The sequence below is a fragment of the Mauremys reevesii genome, linkage group 14 (genome assembly GCF_016161935.1).
Source record: "Mauremys reevesii isolate NIE-2019 linkage group 14, ASM1616193v1, whole genome shotgun sequence".
NCBI lineage: Eukaryota > Metazoa > Chordata > Testudines > Geoemydidae > Mauremys > Mauremys reevesii.
The window spans coordinates 25777855-25798864 of record NC_052636.1 but is presented as its reverse complement, the minus strand read 5'-3'; the positions used below and the strand labels follow the sequence as shown (position 1 = coordinate 25798864).

General features: G+C 49.3%; 1 protein-coding gene across 1 annotated transcript in view; it reads left to right on the top strand.

Annotated features, from left to right (window-relative positions):
* The window catches only part of LOC120381727 (zinc finger protein 850-like), a gene marked incomplete at its 5' end in the record, with an annotated part of 427702 nt that extends 414458 nt beyond the window's left edge, over positions 1-13244 (top strand). Inside the window, one exon of the mRNA XM_039499844.1 lies at positions 11858-13244. Within this exon, the coding sequence (XP_039355778.1) occupies positions 11858-13240 (1383 nt within the window). The remainder of the gene's footprint in view (positions 1-11857) is intronic.
* Between the last annotated feature and the right edge of the window lie 7766 nt (positions 13245-21010).

The window sequence follows — 21010 nt, the reverse complement described above, 5'->3', positions numbered from 1 at the left end:
CGAGGGGATCTCAGCCCCCCCCTTCTCTCCCCGCTCCTCGGGGGTCACCTGCCCCCCCCCCGGCCATGTCCGGGCTGCACAGACATTTCCCGCCCGCCCCACGCAGGGACCCCAGGGTTAATGAAGGGCTCTCCCGCCGCGATCTGCGCATGCCCAGAGCCCCACCGGCACCGACCGTTCTCCGGCCGGGAGAGGCCCCAACGGCCCCGCGCGAGCCAGGCAGAGCCCCAGCGGCCCGCGCGCGTTTGCAACTCGGCTTGGTCTCTCCCCCTAACGTCATTTCCGGTCCAGGGAGAAACAGGAACTACATCACCCAGCCTGCCCCGGGGCGCTTCCGCTCTCTCCAGCCCCCCGGGCCAGCCTGACCCTCCCTCCACCGCTCATCCTTTCCCCCGGCCCCGGCCCCTCTCCCAGCCGGTGCCTCTCAGACCCACTCCTACCTCTTCCCGGGGAGCGGCAGAGCTGGGCAGGTGCCCCGTCACGTGACTCCTCCCCCCGTCCCCCGCGGGGTGCGTCACTTCCGGCCGCTGCGGGGGAAGGCTCCGGTCGCGCGGCGGAACCGGTAAGAGCCGAGCGGGGCGCGGGGAACAGACACCTGGGCCCGAGACCCCCCCCCCCCCGCCCTGGGCCGGGCCGGAAGCTGGGGCGGGGCGGGGGGTCCCGGGGCGGCCTCCGTAGCGGGGGGGGGCCGGGAAACCCCCGTGGGGGGGGGGTGAGTGTGTGTCCGTGTCTCGCACCTGCCCCTCCCCTCCCCACTGCCGTCCTCCCCCGGGGCTCCCGCGGCCCGTGTGAGGGGGGGGAACCGTCACCGCCCGCGTGCGCTGGAGCGTCCCGAAAAATCCCCCCCCGGGCCCCTCACACCGCCCCCCCCCCCCGCGCTGGGGGTTTGTCTCCCCGCTGCCGGGGGCGGAGTCTGTGACCCGTTTTCCCCCCAACTCTCAGACACGGATATAAAACATCCCAACCCCCCCCCCCCCCCCCTTCTCCCGCCTTCGCTGCTGCCGCCGGACCGGGCCGAGCGCGGGGCCCCGCCCGGATCGACCCTGAGCCCGGCTCCCGCGGGACGGGGCCTTGGGGGCAAATGGCGCCGCTTCCTCCCCCCCCTCCCCGTCAGACACGGATGGGAACCGCTCAGATCTTATCCCTGATCAACAGCTGCCCCGTCTGTGTGTGTGGGGGGGGGGCGTTGGTTTTTCCCCTGAATTGCCTGACGTTATGTTGTGGTGGGTTTTATTCTGTGTGATTTGAGGAAATCAGTAACTTTTTATTCATGCAAATGACACTCAGCAATAAGAGAACTTTTCTTCTGAAGTATTGTGAGCATCACACACCAATAACACTCAGAGAGAGGTCAGGAATCAGAGCACCGTAGCCCTGTAGGAAAGAGAATTCTGGAACAGGCTCCTTTTATAAGCAAGATATTTTACTTACAATTGGGCTTTAATTTGCGTGGAAAGAAATACTTTACGCAGCACAAAGGAGAGTTACAGAAATGTATTGCTCTTCATTGGCTCGACACACAATATCCTCCCCCAAATTCACCTCAGGAGTGTTGATTGGAACTCGTGTAGATGAATTAATTTTCTTGTTATCAGTTGCTTACCTTGTGACATGTATTCTCTGCAAATCTCAAAGATTCATATAAAATACCCTAAAAATTTGCCCCACTTTCTCTCAACTTGTCTATTTCTAAGTGACTATGCCCTGAGTTTTTCCTTGTCTCTATTTATAAATTACTAAAAACAATAAATCTCAGATTCTTGACTATGGATACAAAATGTGTCCTTATGTTGTCCATTTCCTCTTTATTCGTTTATCAAATATTGATGTGAAATACACTCAGATTTTACCTCATATCAACAACTGATATAAAATCCCTCTGATGTTCCACTTTCCTTTCACTAATTTACAAAAATGGATCCAAAAATCCCTCTGATTTCCACCCTTTCTTTTTCATTTCTGAACACTGATCTCAAATCTCAGGTTTTCCCTCTTTCTATGTCATCATCAAATGTCAATTAAAAATCCTCTCCGGTTTGGGGCTGTTCCCCATGTCTCTAAATCCCAGCAACTTCTTCATTGGAGGGAACCTGTTGCCCTGAGTCATTCTCCATCCTGGTTGTTGCAGGGAGTTAAATTGCCCAGAGATCATCTTTCCCGTCTCCTTTGAGAATCATTTCTTCCTCCTTTATCTCTGTTAAAATGTTTGCCGAAGAAAGAGACCAGACACACGTTTAATACCCATCAAATTCAGAGGCCACCCCATGTTTGGGGATCAGTGTTTCACAGCTGATAACAGGAGAGTTGGCTGAATCCTTTTCTCCAGCTGGCACGGGATGAGGAGGTCTCTCTGAGTGCAGTGTGCATCCAGAAGTTTCCCAAATCCCATGACAAATGCTCTTCAGGAGGGGTTGCTTCCGCAGTGCTAAGATGTAGCCACCTTGGGGTTGGATCCCTTTTCTTTTCTCCAGCTGGCACGGGATGAGGAGGTCTCTGTGAGTGCAGTGTGGGTCCAGAAGTATGCCAAACCCCATAGCAAATGGCCTCTGTGAGGGGTTGATTCCCCCTGTGCTAAGATGCAGCCACTTCTGGGGTGGATCCATGGTGGCCATTATTTGCTAGTGACAGGCCATGGAAGTTTCTTACCTTTCTTGCCCTCCAGGCCTTCCATTCTCCTGTTAAAGAAGCATCCCCCAGGGCTCCCTCTGTCTGTGCGACTGGCCAGCAGGAGGCGGTGATAACTTTCTATCCATTTATCAGACACTGTGAGGTAACACTATTGCTCTGGGGGAAGGGGTGTATGTATGAGGAGATTGCAGCTGGATATGAAGATGCATTGTGGTGGGGGGAGGTGTTTGGGTGGCTGGGCAGGGGGTACCCTAGTCAGGTTGGTGGGTTCTGGAGGTTTGGGGTTTTGAGGGGTTGTTGTGATGTGCCCAGCCCTGAGGCTATGGGTCATGAAGGTGGGTATCGCTGGGGGCCTGTTGGCTGCAGAACAGGGGGAGGGGGGTGTCTCTGGGGAGGCGGGACAGGAAGTTAGAGGGTGCTGTGCCTGGGGCTCTGTCTGGGCTTCCCCAGCTGGCTCCTGGGATCGCTGCCGTGCCCAGTGCACAGAGTGTGTGTGGGAGAATCCCCAGCGCTAGGCCAGGGGGTGCCCCTGTAAAGCATCAAGGGATCCCGCAGGGGGGCGGAGGGGGTGCCAGGCAAAGAGCAGGGAAGATCCTGCTGGGGGGCGGGGATCCTAGGCAGGCAGTGAGGGACTGAGTTCCCAGTGGGTGGGTCCCTGGCTGCTGGGGGCTCTTGGTGGGGGGAACCCTTTGGGATTCCCAACCTGACAGTCATGGCTTCCCTGGCCGGTGGGGCTTTGAGGGGTATCTGGGGTCCCTGGCTGGGGACTCTGGGGGCTGCGTCCCAGGGAATAGCTGTTGGGCCCCTGGCTGTGGGAACTTCTGCTAACCATGATCCTTCTCTCTGATCAACTTGTGCCAGAGTCCTGGCTCCAAGCACTGCCGGGCATTCCCCAGTCACAGGCCCTGTCACTGTGATAACTTTCTGTCCACTTATCAGTCACTGTTCGTGTGAAATCACAGATTTTGCTTTTCTCCTCTTTTGAAAACTGCAGGAACTTTTGGTTCCGTTAGGAAAATTTGTGCCCCCCAGTCCTTGTCCTCGATCTGGGGGGTGAGGGAGGTGGGAAGGGGGTCAGCACTGCCGCACAATGGTCTCTTCCACAGCATTCTGGACTCATTCTTTCTGAACTCTGGTTTCATTGAGACCAATGTTAATCCAGAGTCACTGTATGGAAAGACAAGGAGTGACTCCGAATCGACAGTGGGGCAAATGAGATTAGTAATTCTCCCTGTGAGGAGGGGCTCTCGTTAGCTGCTCTCCCCAGGGAGCTAAAGGAGGGAAGCTGCTCAAACGCTCTGTCCCTCTCTGCTCAGGATACTGGGGTTCAGCTTCCTGGGTCAGACGCTGCAGCCTCCATTGTGATCGGGGAGACCAGGCTTAGCAGCTGCTGCTCCCCCAGCAGGGTTCTGTGCTGGGAAGTGACCTGGATTAAAGCTGCCTCTCTGCCCAGCCCAGGGGATGACTTTCTCCAGCTGGTCCTAGCCCCCTAGGGCAGCCCTGGGCCCTGTTAATACTAAATTCTGAGCCAGACATTCCAAGTAACTGAAAGAAACAAAGGGAAAATGCTGGGGTCTGGCCTTAAAATGACTCTACACAAACAGACCCCCCTCGTTTCTCATCCAATTAACAATTGCAGGAGCAAATCCAGCCATGGGGGAGCAAACTACCCAGGAATGGGACTTTCCTACGAGACGGGCAGGGAGAGGGGAGAAGGAGATAGAAGGAGAAAGAAAAACTGAAAGGGGCTGTGGGAGAGAAGAGTTTGGAGAGAGATTTCCAGATCTCTAATCTGCCCAGACAGATGTATTACTGCACCCTGGATAGAGTCACTTTCCTGTGGAAAAGATGAGAATCAGACAGAGGAAAATCCAGTTCCTGAGTCCATATCCCTCCTGCTGGGGTGTGGCTGCCGTGGGGTCAGTGTCTGAGGGGATCCCCCACAGTTACTCCTTTGGTTCTGCTCTTTTCTAGCCTTGTGTTCAGAGACTTTGTTAGGGGGTGAGGGGAGGGAGAAGGGAGGTTAAAAATGTCACTGTGGGCTTAGCCTGGCAGGAGAGGCCAGGTCTACACCGTATAAAGAGATCAAGCCTTTCTCAGCATGGCAGACTCTAGGGTGCCTGTCTGCAGGGAAAGGGCCTGGGGGAATCATGCTGTGAAATGAGTTAAAGCCTGTTCTGAAACCTTCACAACTGCCCTTCTCGCCCTGCCAGGCTGCGGAATAACGTCCATGTTTCGCTCCAGTTCATCCCGTCCTCTCGTTGGACAGGGGAGAGAAATGGCTGCAGAGGAGCCGGTTCAGGTAGGTATTATCAGGGGGTTGCTGGTGGGTTCCTTCAGCGGGGGAGAGGGACAGCAAATACGTGGGAGATGGGAAGGTTTGCACAGGCTGGTTTGCAGGAAATGCACAGGGTGGAGAAAGGGAGGAGGACAGGGGTGTGCTAAACCTGCTGGGAGTTATTTAATATGTGGCCTAGATTCTAGGAACAGACCCAGGAGGTTCGGCGGTGGAAATGCTCTAGTTTGTGGAGCAGAAAATAACCCAGCTGCATGGGGCTGGGAAAACTGACCAGACTCATAGTGCTGGAGCCCGACCTGACTAACCAGCGGCTGCTGTGAGATATGAAGGGGGCACCCACCAGTGAGGCTTGAGGGAGATTCCCCTCCCTTCCCATCCAGCTCTTCAGAATGGGGAGGGTGTTGGGCTTCCTACCAGGGAGCTGTCCCTGGACCCTGCTAGGGGCCCCATCTCCTGTATCAGTCGGTGGCTAGTAGGTGTGTGATGGGTCTGCTGGGAGAGAGGAGGGGCTCTCGCTTCGTCCCCTCCCCCTGGTGTTTCCTGGATGCTCTGAGCAGGGTGGGGGTGGGACTCTGTTGACTGCAATCCACCCAGAGTTTCTGTTTGGCTCCTGTTCTCCATGTATAGGGGGGCTCTGAGTGGGGCAGCAGTTACTGAGTGTTGGACTCTTGCTCTTTCAGGGGCCGGTGACCTTCGAGGAGGTGGCTGTGTATTTCACCAGGGAAGAGTGGGCTCTGCTGGACCCCACTCAGAGAGCCCTCTACAGGGATGTCATGCAGGAGAACTATGAGAATGTGACCTCGCTGGGTAAGGGTTACTCTCCCCTCTATTCTTGGAAGGGGAAAAGAAGAGACATGGTTCACGCCAGCCCCACAATGCCACCTCTACTCTGCCCTGTTTCAGCATCACCCCAATATGCCAGTAACACACAAGCTACCAGAGACCCTCCCCTGCTGCAGAACACTTTGGGAACAGAGCACAGGAGCCGTATCGCACAGTGTCAAATATCTCCTGTTTGTTCAAGTAAAACTGAGGGTTCGGTGCGGCATAATCAGCAGAAGCTTCCTACTCCTGATCTCTCAAACCGTGAGCCTTCTCCACCCAGACCACAATTATGCTTGGGGTGTAACGAGCAGGCTGCTGGAGTCAGCTGCTGATCCGGGTTACTTATCACACAGACAGTCCGTGCGTCCTTGAATGCTGGCTGGGAGTATCCAGAGAAGGAAGCTCAGTGGCGGATTTAGCGTTAGTGGGACCCTGTGCTCAGCTCCATTTTAGGGGTCCCTCCTTGGGACATAAGCAACAAAAAGATCACCCTCTCTTATTTCCCTCCCACCCCCTGCCCCAGCTCAGAGTCTGCCCCCCTCACTCAACCTCCCCATAGCCTGCACCCCTCCGGCCCCCCCTCTCCCTCCCAGAGCCCGCGTGTCCGCACCCCCCTCCACCCCCCTCCCCTGCCCCAGCTCAGAGCCTGCCCCTCACTCAACCTCCCATAGCCTGCAACCCTCCTGCCCCCAACTCCCCTGAGCCCGCGTGTCCGCACCCCTGCACCCCCATCCCCTGCCCCAGCTCAGAGCCTGCACCCCTCACTCAACCTCCCCATAGCCTGCAACCCTCCCACCCCCCACCTCCCTCCCCGAGCCCACGTGTCCGCACCCCTCCTGCACCCCCATCCCCTGCCCCAGCTCAGAGCCTGCACCCTCACTCAACCTCCCCATAGCCTGCAACCCTCCCGCCCCAACTCCCCGAGCCTGTGTGTCCGCACCCCCTGCACCCCAATCCCTGCCCCAGCTCAGAGCCTGCACCCTCACTCAACCTCCCCATAGCCTGCAACCCTCCTGCCCCCAACTCCCCTGACCCTGCGTGTCTGCACCCCCTGCACCCCATCCCTGCCCCAGTCCTTTTTCCTTTGTAGAAAGGAGAAGTGAGTAATGTAGATCTCCTGTCTTATTTTAGTGAAGTCCGTTTGTATGGATAAATGGACACAAATCAGATGTTAGGAATGGCAATATTCAAAAACCTGTAGGAGAACACTTCAACCTCCCTGGACACACACTAGCAGATCTTAAGGTGGCCATCCTGCAGCAAAAAAACTTCAGGACCAGACTTCAACGAGAAACTGCTGAGCTTCAGTTCATCTGCAAATTTGACACCATCAGCTCAGGATTAAACAAAGACTGTGAATGGCTTGCCAACTACAGAACCAGTTTCTCCTCCCTTGGTTTTCACACCTCTACTGCTAGAATAGGGCCTCATCCTCCCTGATTGAACTAACCCCGTTATCTCTAGCTTGCTTCTTGCTTGCATATATATTTATACCTGCCCCTGGAAATTTCCACTACTTGCATCCGAAGAAGTGGGTATTCACCCACGAAAGCTCATGCTGCTAATTGTCTGTTAGTCTATAAGGTGCCACAGGATTCTTTGCTGCTTGTATTGTAACAGGAGGCTATTCAGTAGATTATGTCTTTTCAAAGACATCCGAAGAAGTGAGCTTTAGCTCACGAAAGCTCATGCTAAAATAAATTTGTTAGTCTTTAAGGTGCCACAAGTACTCCTGTTTTTTTTGCGGATACAGACTAACACGGCTGCTACTCTGAAACCTATCTTTTCAAATGGTACCTCACAAGCCCTACAGTGATAAATGAAGGGGAGGGGAGGGATCTCCCTTTTATAAACACCCAGCCAGCCAGTTGGCTGTAAAATCCCTGTTGGTGCGAGTTCTCTGCTTGCTTTATCTCTAAAGGGTTAACAAGCCAACAGGGTTTAAAATAAAAAGTATTGGGGACCTGACCAAAAGAGCCAATGGAAAGGCTAGAACTTTGTTAAATGGGAAAGTAACTTTCCCTTTGTCTGTTCTCCGGAGAAGGTGACACGGAGTAGCAATGCTGTTTATGGCTTGAAGCAGGTATGAAAATTCATCTTCCATACCTAGAAGAAATGATTTGGCCAAGGAATGTTTAGACAGACACAATCAGGTTTATTTTTTATTTTGGCTTTTGGATCTACTCGGTGCTATCCCAGATGCTTTTGTTTGCTTGTAAGCTTTAAGCTGAACCCCCAAGAAAGCTATTTTGGGTGCTTACAAACATTTTCTTTTAAGATCTAGCAGAAGCCTAAGTTCCAGATGTATTGTTTTCCTTTTCAATTTTACTAAAATTTACCTCTTTTAAGAACAGGATTGGATTTTTGGTGTCCTAAGAAGTTTGTGTGTGTTGTTTGATTAGCTGGTAGCCACAGCTAATTTCCTTTGTTTTCTTTCTCAGCTCTTTCCCAGAGGGGAGGTGAAAGGGCTTGAGGGTGCCCCAGAGGGAAGAATTCTCAAGTGCTCCTTCCTGGGTCCAAGGGTTTGGGGGGGTTTTGCATTTGAGTGGTGGCAGCATTTACCAAGCCAAGGTCAGAGAAAAGCTGTAACTTTGGGGGTTTTAATACAAGCCTAGAGTGGCACAAATTAATCTGTAGAATCCTGTCGGGCCCCCACTTTCTGCACTCGGAGTGACAGAGTGGGGATTCAGCCCTGACACATACTATGAACAAAATTGATCATAATTTTCTAGAAGAGTGAACATAGGGGAACAGACTAGCACAGTGTCTGTGTGTTCCCAACATATATGTGGGTATTCTAGTCCCTCACAAGCAAGGTGTTCGGCATCTTCAAACACCTGAGGAACCGGTCCTGGGAATTGACTGGTTTATTAAGTGACACTGTATGGAATTGAGAGACACTTTATATTATTATTATTTTATTATAAATACTGTGGCAAATTGCCAGTACTGTTATGCTGGGTCTCGTACTTTCTCTTCTTTGTGGAAGGTTCAGGGCGCCATTGCTTGCCTCCTAATCGGTATTTTAATTACCCCACTAGTGTCCTTGAGGAGGGGAGTGGAGAGGGAGGGACCTGGGCCCGCCCTCTTCTCCAGGTCCCAACCCAGGGGCCCTGAGGTTAGTGGTGAACCACTTGTACTGGCAGTTCCTTCCCCTGGGCTACTTCCCTCTCCTGCCCTTCAGCTTGTGGAGGGGCTTCTTGCCCTCCTTCTACACAAGCCAGGTGCCCCTTACCTAGGGTTTTTGGATTTCTCAGCCCACCGCAGCACTCCTCCAAACTTTCCTTTTGTCTCTCTTCAAAACTGCCCTCTGCTCCAACCAAACCTTCCTACTCCAACTCCCCACACTGTCTGGCTGAAGCAGGGTTTTTTATCACCTGACTGCTGGTGCTCTAATTGGCTTCAGGTGCTCTAGTTAATCTGTAGCAAACCTTCCTCCCCTTGCAGGGAATAAGGCTCCCTGCTAACACTCTCCTGCTGCATCACAATACCAATATGATGAAATTGCAATGAATCGTGCTATATATGCCATGTAAGGAGTCAGTGAAAATGTTATGAGTTTCCAAGTATGATAATCTTGTTTCTATCTTTGTATTGTGAGTTACAGATATGTAGGGTATATCTGTATTCCAGACTTGTGTAGTGTTTCTGAGTGACACCCCCAGACATATTGGCATCAGCGCTGTCCAGCCTGTTCGATGGCCCAGCCAGGGTCATCAGCCATACAATGAACCCATGGAAAGGATTAAGGGGATACACCTATTGAGTCAGCAAGACGTGCAGGGTTATGCCTGTTGTGGCAAATTGCCGGCACTATTATGATGGGTCTCGTGCTTTCTCTTCTTTCGGGGGGGGGGGGGGCGGTGTTCAGGGCACCATTTCTTGCCCCTGAATTGGAATATTAACTGCCCCACTAGTGTCCTAGAGGAGGGGAGTGGAGAGGGAGGGACCTGGGCCCGCCCTCTACTCCAGGTCCCAGCCCAGGGGCCCTGAGGTTAGTGGTGAATCACTTGAACTGATGGTTCCTTCCCCTGGGCTACTTCCCGCTCCTACCCTTCAGGTTGTGGGGGCTTCCTGCCCTCCCTCTGTACAAGCCAGGTGCCCCTTACCTAGGGTCTTGGACTTCTCCGCCCACTTCAGCACTTCTCCAAACTTTCCTCTGCTTCCCTTCAAACTGTTCTCTGCTCCAATACCAATCCTTCTGCTCCAACTACTTCCCTGTCTGATTGGAGCAAGGGTCTTTATCAGGTGACTGACTGCAGGTACTCTAATTGGCTTCAGGTGCTCTAGTTAATCTATAGCAAACTTTCTTCCCTCTGCAGGGAATAAGGCTCCCTTCTAACCCTCTCCTGCTGCCCTCTGGCCACGCTGTATCACACTGTGTACTGAGAACTCCAAGGCTTTTCCATGTCATGTGCTGTGAAGCTTGTGTTTGGGACACAGGAATTAGAAGCCACTTGGCAAAAGGAATATAAAGGGCAGCTGCATCATCTCCATTTTGTCTTCAATTCCTCTTCCTACCTCTGGAGCAACTTCTCTACAAGCTGAAGGCTTGAACAAAGGACTGAATAATGTGGATGTTTACCAGAGAGCCTTTCAAGCCAGAAACTCACCAATACTGCTAAGAACCAGATGTATAGATTTCTGAATGTGTCTGACTGCTTTCCCATTTAACAATTCCCTTTTTCTTTCTTTCTTTTATAATAAACCTTTAGTTTAGATGCTTTCTTACTTATAAACCTTTAGTTTAGATGCCAATGATTGGCTGGCATCGTAGTATTTTGAGTAAGATCCAAACCTATACTGACCTGGTAATGTGGCTGACTCTGGGGTCAGAAGAACACTTTGTTTATGTGAGCAGAGTTTTTAAATAACCTCTCACTGTGCTGGACCTAGGTGCTGCTTAGGAGCCAGACAACTGGAATGCAATAAAGGGGGCCGTGTGATTTCTTTTTTCAGTTTCTGGATAACCAGTGTGGGGGATCAGAAGCACAGTTGGTGACTGGTCGGTGAGTTTAACTTCCATGTTAACCACCAGTTTGGGGAGCCTCTGCTCTCCCTTTTTCAGCCTGCCCTGGTCTTGGCATTTTCAGTGAGGACTAGCCCAGGCACACCGGGTCACACGAAGTATTAAAGTTAAATTAATAGAATGTTTTTTATGAGAAAGTTTTATGAAATCAACGGAACTCCTTTGTTTTCTTTCATCTGAGCAGGGTTTCCATTTTCCAAACCTGATGTGATCTCCCAGCTGGAACAAGGGGAAGAGCCATGGGTCTCAGACCTGCAGGGATCAGAGGGAAAACAGACCCTGAGATCTCCCTGCAGAGGTGAGGAAACATTAAACCAACTCTGAGTGTGAAAGTGCCTGAAGGAAACATCTGGGATGCCCTATGAAGCCCTTGAGAGGTCTCTCAGTTCATTATTGTTGCCAGCAGGGGTCATATCCTCAGGGTAACTATAGCTCATGGCTTCCCGTAGATTCTAGCAGACACCAGGCAGTAGCTTCCTCCCTTCCCCTTGAGAATTTGGATGGGATTTGAAAGCCAAATTGATCCCCTCCTCTCTCCTGTTTTGGGGAAGAGTATGGGGGAGTTCAGTTTGTGATTTTTATTTGACCTCCCTCCAGCACTTAGTTTGTTTTGGCTTTTCACTTTTCATCCCTGTTTGATGTTTGTCTGTTTCACAGCAAGTGATGCAATGGCATGTGAGAAAGAGGAACAGAATTCTCAGCAGAAAAATGTTCAGCAAGTGGATAAACACAGAGCATTATGGCAAAGATCAAAAAGCAATGCGTCCAGGAGTCATGAGGAGGAAAAGTCCTGTGAGATTCAGCACAGACCAGAGAGAGAACAAGGAAACCAGCCGGGGGTGAAAATGGGTAAATGTATTTCCTCTGAGGGAACTCAGAAGGACCTCAAGGAAACCACAACAAAGCAGGAAATCATCATTGCAAAGAGAAAAAATACATGCACAGAGTGTGGAAAAAACTTATATGACTACTCAGCCCTTCTTAATCATCAGAGAATCCACAAAGGCAACTGGCCCTATGAATGCCGTGAGTGTGGGAAAACCTTCTCTCGTAGCTCAGCCCTTTCTGTTCATCAGAGAATCCACACAGGGGACAGGCCCTACGAATGCCATGAGTGTGGGAAAACCTTCACTCAAATATCAACCCTTTCTGTTCATCAGAGAATCCACACAGGAGACAGGCCCTATGAATGCCGTGAGTGTGGGAAAAGCTTCACTAATAACTCGGCCCTTTCTGTTCATCAGAGAATCCACACAGGGGACAGGCCCTATGAATGCCATGAGTGTGGGAAAAGCTTCACTAGCAACTCGGCCCTTTCTGTTCATCAGAGAATCCACACAGGGGAGAGGCCCTACAAATGCAGTGAGTGTGGGAAAACCTTCACTCAAATATCAACCCTTTCTGTTCATCAGAGAATCCACACAGGAGACAGGCCCTACGAATGCCGTGAGTGTGGGAAAACCTTCACTCGAATATCAACCCTTTCTGTTCATCAGAGAATCCACACAGGAGACAGGCCCTACGAATGCAATGAGTGTGGGAAAAGCTTCACTAGCAACTCGGCCCTTTCTGTTCATCAGAGAATCCACACAGAGGACAGGCCCTACGAATGCCGTGAGTGTGGGAAAAGCTTCACTCAAATATCAACCCTTTCTGTTCATCATAGAATCCACACAGGAGACAGGCCCTACGAATGCAATGAGTGTAGGAAAAGCTTCACTAGCAACTCGGCCCTTTCTGTTCATCAGAGAATCCACACAGAGGACAGGCCCTACGAATGCCGTGAGTGTGGGAAAACCTTCACTGAAATATCAACCCTTTCTGTTCATCAGAGAATCCACACAGGAGACAGGCCCTACGAATGCAATGAGTGTGGGAAAAGCTTCACTCGGAACTCAGATCTTTCTAAACATCAGAGAATCCACACAGGGGAGAGGCCCTACAAATGCAGTGAGTGTGGGAAAACCTTCACTCAAATATCAACCCTTTCTGTTCATCAGAGAATCCACACAGGGGAGAGGCCCTACGAATGCCATGAGTGTGGGAAAACCTTCACTCGAATATCAACCCTTTCTGTTCATCAGAGAATCCACACAGGAGACAGGCCCTACGAATGCAATGAGTGTGGGAAAAGCTTCACTAGCAACTCAGCCCTTTCTGTTCATCAGAAACTCCACACAGGGGAGAGGCCCTACGAATGCCGTGAGTGTGGGAAAAGCTTCACTCAAAGATCAGCCCTTTCTGAACATCAGAGAATCCACACGGGGGAAAGGCCCTATGAATGCCGTGAGTGTGGGAAAAGCTTCAATCGCAGATCAAACCTTTCTGTTCATCAGAGAATCCACACAGATGGGAGGCCCTACGAATGCCGTGAGTGTGGGAAGACCTTCTCTTGGCACTCAGCCGATAATAGCCATCAGAAAATCTGCAAGGGCAATGAACACCATAAAACCCTCTAGGGCTATCAATTTTTTCTTTAATACTTTTCCTGATTCCCACATAGTAACTTTTAAAATCTGTTTGAACTGTTTGCAGCACCGTTATCTCTCAGCTTGGCCAGATGAGTGGCCCATTTATGCCTTTTGTAGTTTGCCTTCTTTTGAGGTGGGCCCATTTGTCCTTTCTATCAACTCAATTATCCCACAAGTAACTGGAGTGTGCCCTTCCTATGAGGAACCAGGAGCGTCACATTTATACCATTCCTCCTATTGCAAAGTGATTGTTAGAGTCACCAGTGATACAGATTGTATCCGTGCCAGTTGTTCTCACATTGCTCTGGGTTGTGCTGAAGAGCAGTTACATTGGGAATTTTTCATGTTATAGTTAATTAAAGAGGAGCAGGGGGAAAAAGTGTCATTTCAGCCTCTGTGACACTGGAAGGAGATGGGGTGGTTCAGAGATTCCCTCCTTCCCCATCACTCCAGAACTGTTACATTTTGGCTTCTCTGTGCAGAGTTTATTTTCATCACATTCTATCCCTCCACTTCTCAAAATGTCATATGAGGAAGAGTTCTCAGCTGTCTGTGCTTGGAGATGATGCTTTGATTTCTTTCCTCCTATAGCAGAGTTGCTATGACTGGAGATGAAAGTGTCAAAGACCTGGAAGGGGAATTTAAATTGATCCCAAACATAGTGTGATTATTTGGCGTTTAAATACCAGGTTTCATCTATTGGTAAAGCCACTTCTGGCAAGAGGACTATTTTGTCCCCCATTATGGGGATGCTGGGATACTTACAATTTTGTAAATAACATAACTGACTATTGAGAGAGTGCTGAGTGAAGCTGCTTTGAATGGATCAGAGGAGAATGTGATGGGAGAATCTCTTGTCCTGATTCTAAATAATCAGATGTAACCTGCTCTGGAATGTCTCTTGATACTTTCATTGTCATGTATTCTGTCTCTCTGTGATGTGGGTTTCTCTCTTTCCTGAAGGCTGTTTGCTCACCCAATTGGATATTAGTTCAGTTCGATAGGACGTAGCTCAGATTTCTTGGAGTATTGAAGACAAATGACCATTTCCTAAAGTCCTCATTTGTCACTTCAGCTTTGCTTTTTCCCCACCCCTCCATGATGACATGGAGAAAGTTCAAGTGCAGTTCTGTCAACAGTGGAGAACTCTCCAATTTACTGCACACGCTAACAAAGAAACAGCAGTGATTTAAAATCTCCATTCGGAAATGGTGAACAACAACAGAACCCCAACTAACTGAGGGAAGTGCATATGATCACAGTGGAGTTCAATTATTTAAGTCAGTATTTTCTCAGATGATTTGGGGAGAGAATTCCACATTAAGTGATTTTTAACTTGGCAAAATACCCATGTATTTGGTTCCTGAAGCATTTTTGTAACCCATGCCCCACAGAAGATCTTTCCTATTCGGAATGCTCCCCTTCATGATGCAGATGTTGAGGAAAGAGAAGTGGTATTTTTGTTCAATTTATCCTTAATAGATGCTGAAAAGGTGTATAAAATGAAATCAATGTTGGAAATCTAATAGCAGCAGAAAAATATCTCTTTTTAAATAGAAATTCTAGCTCTGGTAACGAAGATTCTGATCCCGGCCTGTATCCAGTCCCTTGCTGTGTCACCAAATTAAAGAAAAGCTGGGCATGTTTCCGGAAGCCATTGCTTACGACACTGCTGAGATTTTGAGTGGTTTTGTAAAGGATTCTACTTCTGAGAAGTGTAAATTTACCCTAAAAAGGGCAAGGAAACAAAGGGCGTCAGGAATGTATGTTTTTTCGGATGAGGCAAGAAAAGGGAGTAGCATTGTCCCCCTTGGGTAGCCCCTGTTCAATTCCAGGTCAGAAAGCAAAACTCTCCTGCAAGAATATCCAAAAAAGATTGTGTTTCACTTCATAAGTACAGTTGTGTGGCAATTAAATGATGACCCTAAAATTTCATACAAGCAAAGAACGCTGAACAAAAAAGTGTGGGAAATACGGCTGTATCTGAGAAAATGGCTTGGAATGAAGGAAGACAAAAATTGATCGGTCGAGAGAAAAGGCCCTGTTTCCCCCTAGTTTGGAACTTCTCTCACAATTACTGGAATAGAAAAGCTAAACAAATGGTGCTCTATTGTTGCAAAGGAGATTGAAGTGAGGCCATTTTCTCCAGATAAAAGAAAATGGTCATGTCAGGAGTGGGATTTGAAACCACGTCTCTATGCAGAAACCAGAACACCCAAGAGAGAGGAAAAAAGAGTCTTAAAACTGGCACTTTGGACCAGTCCCAAATCCTAACGCTACAAAGAATGTGACTTATCAACCCTAGTTTTCATTAATATTTGATGACACTCTTTAGGGAGGCCAAGATGGCACATCTCTTTCAACTCCTAGAGACCTTCTCCAGTACAGCTGATTTTTAGGCACACTCACCCGGACCTAAAGTTACACGTTTCCTGGAGTTCCATGAGTTCTGCGGTGTTGGAATCTCCCTGCTCACGTTTTAAGCGAACAAAAGATGGGTGCTGGCATTCTGAGGCCCTCAAAATCCTGCCCTGGGGGCCAGACAGTTAAGCAACCAGCATCCACAACCTCTACCATGATAGCATCCTGTCTGGCAACAACTCACTTATCAATAGCTGGGGTCTGAAATCCTCATTTCTTTGTTGTTCTATCACTGTAGTCTCCACTTTCCTATTGCTTGTCTGTATAATCTCTGTCTGGTTCTGTGATTGTTTCTGTCTGCTGGATAATTAATTTGTTGGGTGTAAAGCAATTCAGGTGGTGGGGTATAACTGGTTAGATAATCATGTTACAGTATGTTGGGATTGGTTAGTTACATTTCAGTAAAATGATTGGTTAAGGTATAGCTAAGCAGAACTCCAGTTTTACTATATAGTTTGCAGTCAATCAGGAAGTAAGGGGGGGAATGGAATGGGGGTAGGGGAATTGGAGTTATGTTTTGCTAAGGGGGGAATAGAAAGAGGGACACAGACAAGCCTCTGTGGTGTCAGAGCTGGGAAGGGCGATACCGAGGAAGGAAATTGGAATCATTGCTTGCTGGAAGTTTACCCCAATAAACATTGAGTTGTTTGCACCTCTTGAACTGCGGGTATTGCTGCTCTCAGGTCATACGAGAAGGACCAGGGAAGGGGGGCGTGATGGGATAACCCTCTAAGAAGTACGTCTTTCAGGGTGTGAAAACCCTGGAATCAGTATAATTAAGCTGCCCTAAGCCATGGTTAGATAGTACTAAATGAAAGGAAAGATTGTTCTGTCAATGTAGCTATTACAGGGATGGAAAACCCCTCCACTCACTATAGCAACTGTCTACTCCACAGTGCTAGAGCAGTGTCACAGCAGCATTTTAAGTGTAGACAGCCTCAGAGTGAGACCAGGTCTGGCTCTGTGGATGCTCAGGCACTACAAGAGCAGTGACAATACACGAATGCTTCCGTAGTTGGCAGGATTCAAACTTGCCTGGGGAGACCCCAATGGATTTCTAGTCCATCGCCTTAACCACTCGCCTGCAACTACTTGATGTATAGGTGCTTCACTACACAATGATTCTGTTCTCACTGAATTGTCACTTCAAATTGCTCAGACCAGCTCCCCCAGCACACTCCTGGCTGTGCATTAGTGTAAGTGTGTCCATGGCTGAACAACAAGAGTTCCTGCCCATTTCCCTTCTGGCTGGAGCATGATTAGAGTGTGTTTGTGGTTAACGACATTGCTATAGATTGTTGTTCAGTCCCCACACTGACAATTCAGACCGTCCCGTTCCTATTCGAATCTGCACCAGATCATGCCAATAGCCGGAGTCAGGATTTCTCTGGGGCACTGAAATGTTTCAGGGGGTTGGTGCATGAACTCAGCCTTGCATCCATCCCTGATGTTTCATGGACTAACAACAGCAGCGTAAAGAAAGAGCTGATCCAATATCTCACTGTCAGAGGTTAAGGTGGCCTCGTCCCGTCTGCCTGACCATTGCCATTGCAGGATAGAAGGTTTCAGTGGAATCGAATGCCCTGGCTCAAACAAGAGACACAGGGAGGTTTTGCTGTTCATGGATCTGTGCAAAGGAAATTGTGTCTGTATGAAATTGAGGAGGGAAATGAAACGTCCACGTGGTGGCCCAACGCCCTAAGGAATGTGGGCGATGGACTCCGGCTGGGAAATGATTTCACAGGATCAGTGTATTGCCCTGATTAAAAGCTATGGCTAAAAGGCAGCCACTGTTGTCAGTACCTGAACCTGTGTAGGGACGCCCGAGTGGGTATCAAGTCCATTGCCTTAACCAGGGGTAGTCGATTATTTTATCAAGATTCAAATTTCTTGGTCAAGGTATAGTCAATGTATAGACGCCAGAGAAAATAAGACACTGATGCTAATAAGAATATAGAAATATTTTGCAGTCGCTATGGGCATAACTATGATAATTGTTTTGTGTTTCACTCTTTATATATGGCACCACCTTCCTTCCCTTTAGACTTCTAGTTTACCAAGGGTAAAACTAAACATCTCTTCAGATACCAGGGAGTGTTTTTGTTCATTCCTGCTAGCTACACAGGGATTTGATGTAGCTGCTTTCAATCCTCTGGCTCTGCCGGGTTAAGTAACATTTCAGGCTGTCACTGAACTGAAGGAGGGAGATCATTTTTTGACAGGTTACGCCTCCTCTTAAAGGTGTTTGTCTGGCAGCCTTGGTTCCCAGGTCTCTCCTGAGGGAAGAGAGTTTCTTTGCAAAATACCAAACCTTTTAACAGAGCGGAGGGAAAGGCAACGGCCGCATGATGAGGCCAATATGTACCACAACATGATTCTTTTATGTGGGATGACTCTGAACACTGACTGATCTGCACTCTCTTGTGTTTGAAGAGATGTTTAGTTTTGCACTTGGGAACCTATAAGGCTGAAGCAACGTTATGGATAGTGACACTGCGATTGAAGGGTGATTTAAGGTTGTAAAAATTGTTAAAAACACTGAGCTGCCCTGTCCCAGCCTCTGTTCCCCTGGGGGCCCTGCATGTTTGACTCTAGAGCAGGCCGGGAGCAGCAGCTGAGGCAGAGGACACCTGAGCTGGGCAGATAGGAGGGAGTTTAGCAAGTGGAAATGGTAAAACTGCAGTGAAGTATTACCTTGGACTCGACGGCATTTCTCCATTGGTCTGTCTGCTTTGGGTCAGGGACAATGACACGTCCTGCTGCATTTGTCATTTCAAAGGGGGGTTTAGGATTTTCATTCTCAGACACGGTGCACAAAGCAGGACTCAACCCAGGGTGCAAACGAAATGAGCCACTCACAGGTTCTGGCAGCCACAATGAGCCTTTGGTGTGAGAGCTCAGACCTGCCCCTGTCCCAGAGGGAGGGGGGGTGTCTACAAGGGGCTTGGACCACTGATCTACCAGTGCCCGTGAGTGTAATTAAAACCATGAGAAAAACCACACTAGGCTAGACCAAAGGCCCATCTAGCTCTGAATCTTGTCCTCTGACAGTAGCCAATAGCAGGTGCCCCAACAGCCACCACTGGGAGTTGAACCCAGGATCACATGTTTACAAGGCAGGTGCTTTAGCCGGCTAAGCCATGGTGTCTGCCTGGGTGTAAGACCCAATGTCTGCCCACACCTGACTCCCTGCCATCTCCACCAGGACCTGACAAGCTTTCCTTGTGTTTGGATTCTGCAAAGCAGAGGAGCAGGTGACGTTTTCCTTGCAAGCTGTGTGTGTGAGTGAATCTTTGTCCAAGTCTGCACTACCAAGTTGTTTCAGCAGAAATATATTGCTCAGGTGTGTGAAGAACACACAACGCTCCCTCGGTCGGCAGCTTGGTGTGGCTGGTGTACACACTGCAATGCCACGTCTGGCGACAAAACTGCCCTGTTTTGGTGACAAAATAAAACCACTTTGATGAGAGGCCTAGAGCTTTTTGCAGCAAACGGAAAGTGACGGAGTGCCAGTGTAAATGCTGCTGGTCATTAAATCACCATAACTGGCCTCCGCCAGTATCCCACAATGCCTGCCGTGAACTCACCTGCCCTGCATTCCTGCTACAGAGGCTGGGCCCCTCCCCTTTCCTAGCTCCAGGAAGTTCTGGCAGCTGAGCCTGCTGCTCTGCTCCGGCAGCCAGGAGCAAATCACTGCCGTGGAATGCTGCTCTCCGGCCCTGCGAACACAGAGCAGGGGGCGGGAACTTCCATACATGGGGGGGCCACCAGCATCCAAACTGTGACACCCCATGACACCCCTTCCCTCCAGGAGGCTCTTACCTTCTAAACAGGGACGGCTGTTTTCTAGTAAAATCACTAAAAGGAAAGGAGAAAACTCGAAAGAGGTTCCTCCTGGCGCTCACGTCCGTGAATCCGAATACTCTCTCAGTCCTCAAAGAGAGACCTGGAGAAGGAGACTTGCTGAAGCAAAGCCACAGGGGTCTCTGAGGTTTCCCTGGCCCCTCGCCCCTGTCCTGCCTCCCTGATGTCAGCATCTCTCTGTGAGGTCACCACCTCCGACCAATAGGCTGAGGTCCTGCCAAAGGCCTTTGTGATGTCACTGCCGCACCCAAGAGCTACTTTGGGGGCAAACACATTCCAGAAAGGCATCTTGTCTTCATGAAATGACCTCAGGAGATGGAGAATCCACCACTTGCCTTGGTAGCTTGTTCCTGTGGTGAATCATCCTCGCTGTTGAATTTTTGTGCCTTAGTTGTAATATGAATTTGTCCCTTTTCACCTTCCAGCCATTTGGTCTTGTTATGCCTTTCTCTGCTCGATTAAAGAGCCCTTTAATACCCAATCTTTTCTCTCCATTAAGGCACTTCAACACTTCAGTGAAATCACCTTTCAATCTTCTTTTGATCAGCTAAACAGGTTGAGCTCTTTCAATAGCTCCCTAGAAGGCATTTTTCTCCAGCCCTCAGAACATTAGGTGGCTCTTTGCTGCCCCAGCTCCAATTTCACAACATCTTTTTCAAATGAGGACACCAAAACTGGAGGCAGTTTTCCACTATCAGTCTCACTGATGCCGTGTCAGCTCCTGTGACGTTATTGACATAATTTGTAACTGTATAGATCACCATTGCAACCACTGTTCTATATTTGCAGCCAATATTGTAGAAAGTTTGTCGTGTAAGGGGTCCATGGAGAGGTTCTGACTGGCTGATTATAATGATGCTATCTCTAGTTGTGTATCAGTTTTGTAGTTGACGTTCTTAATATTGGCTCTATGCTGCCTGTATTTCAAACTTGTTCTCTGCTTCTGGGGAACACCCCGGACAAGTTGGTGTCAGTTCTGCCTAGCCTGCTTGATGGCCCATTAAGGACTATCAGCTATACAATCGACCCACTGAGAGAAGGCAGATACGCCTTGTGACTCAGCAAGGTCTGCAGGGACCTGCCTATGGAGAGAACTCTAAGGTTTTTCTGTGCCACGTGCTGGATAGAGTGTCCTTGGGACAAAGAAAGCAAAGACCACATGGCAAGAGACTATAAAAGGCTGATGCCTCATCTCCAATCCTGCTTTTTACCTCTGGAGGGACTTTGCTACAAACTGAAGCTCTGTACAAAGGACTGAATGACCTATCCCAGCTGTGGATGGACTCCCGAGACTTGATTTGAACCTGCAGTTTATTCCATCACTGCTACAAGCCTGAACCAAGAACTTTGCCATTACTGTATGTGAAGGGTTAAAATCCATGTGCATTTTATATAACAACCTGGTCTATGGCTTGTGCCAGCTCTTTTCCAGACCCAAAATCCAGAGTGTGGTCAGGGGACGAGAGGCCTAGC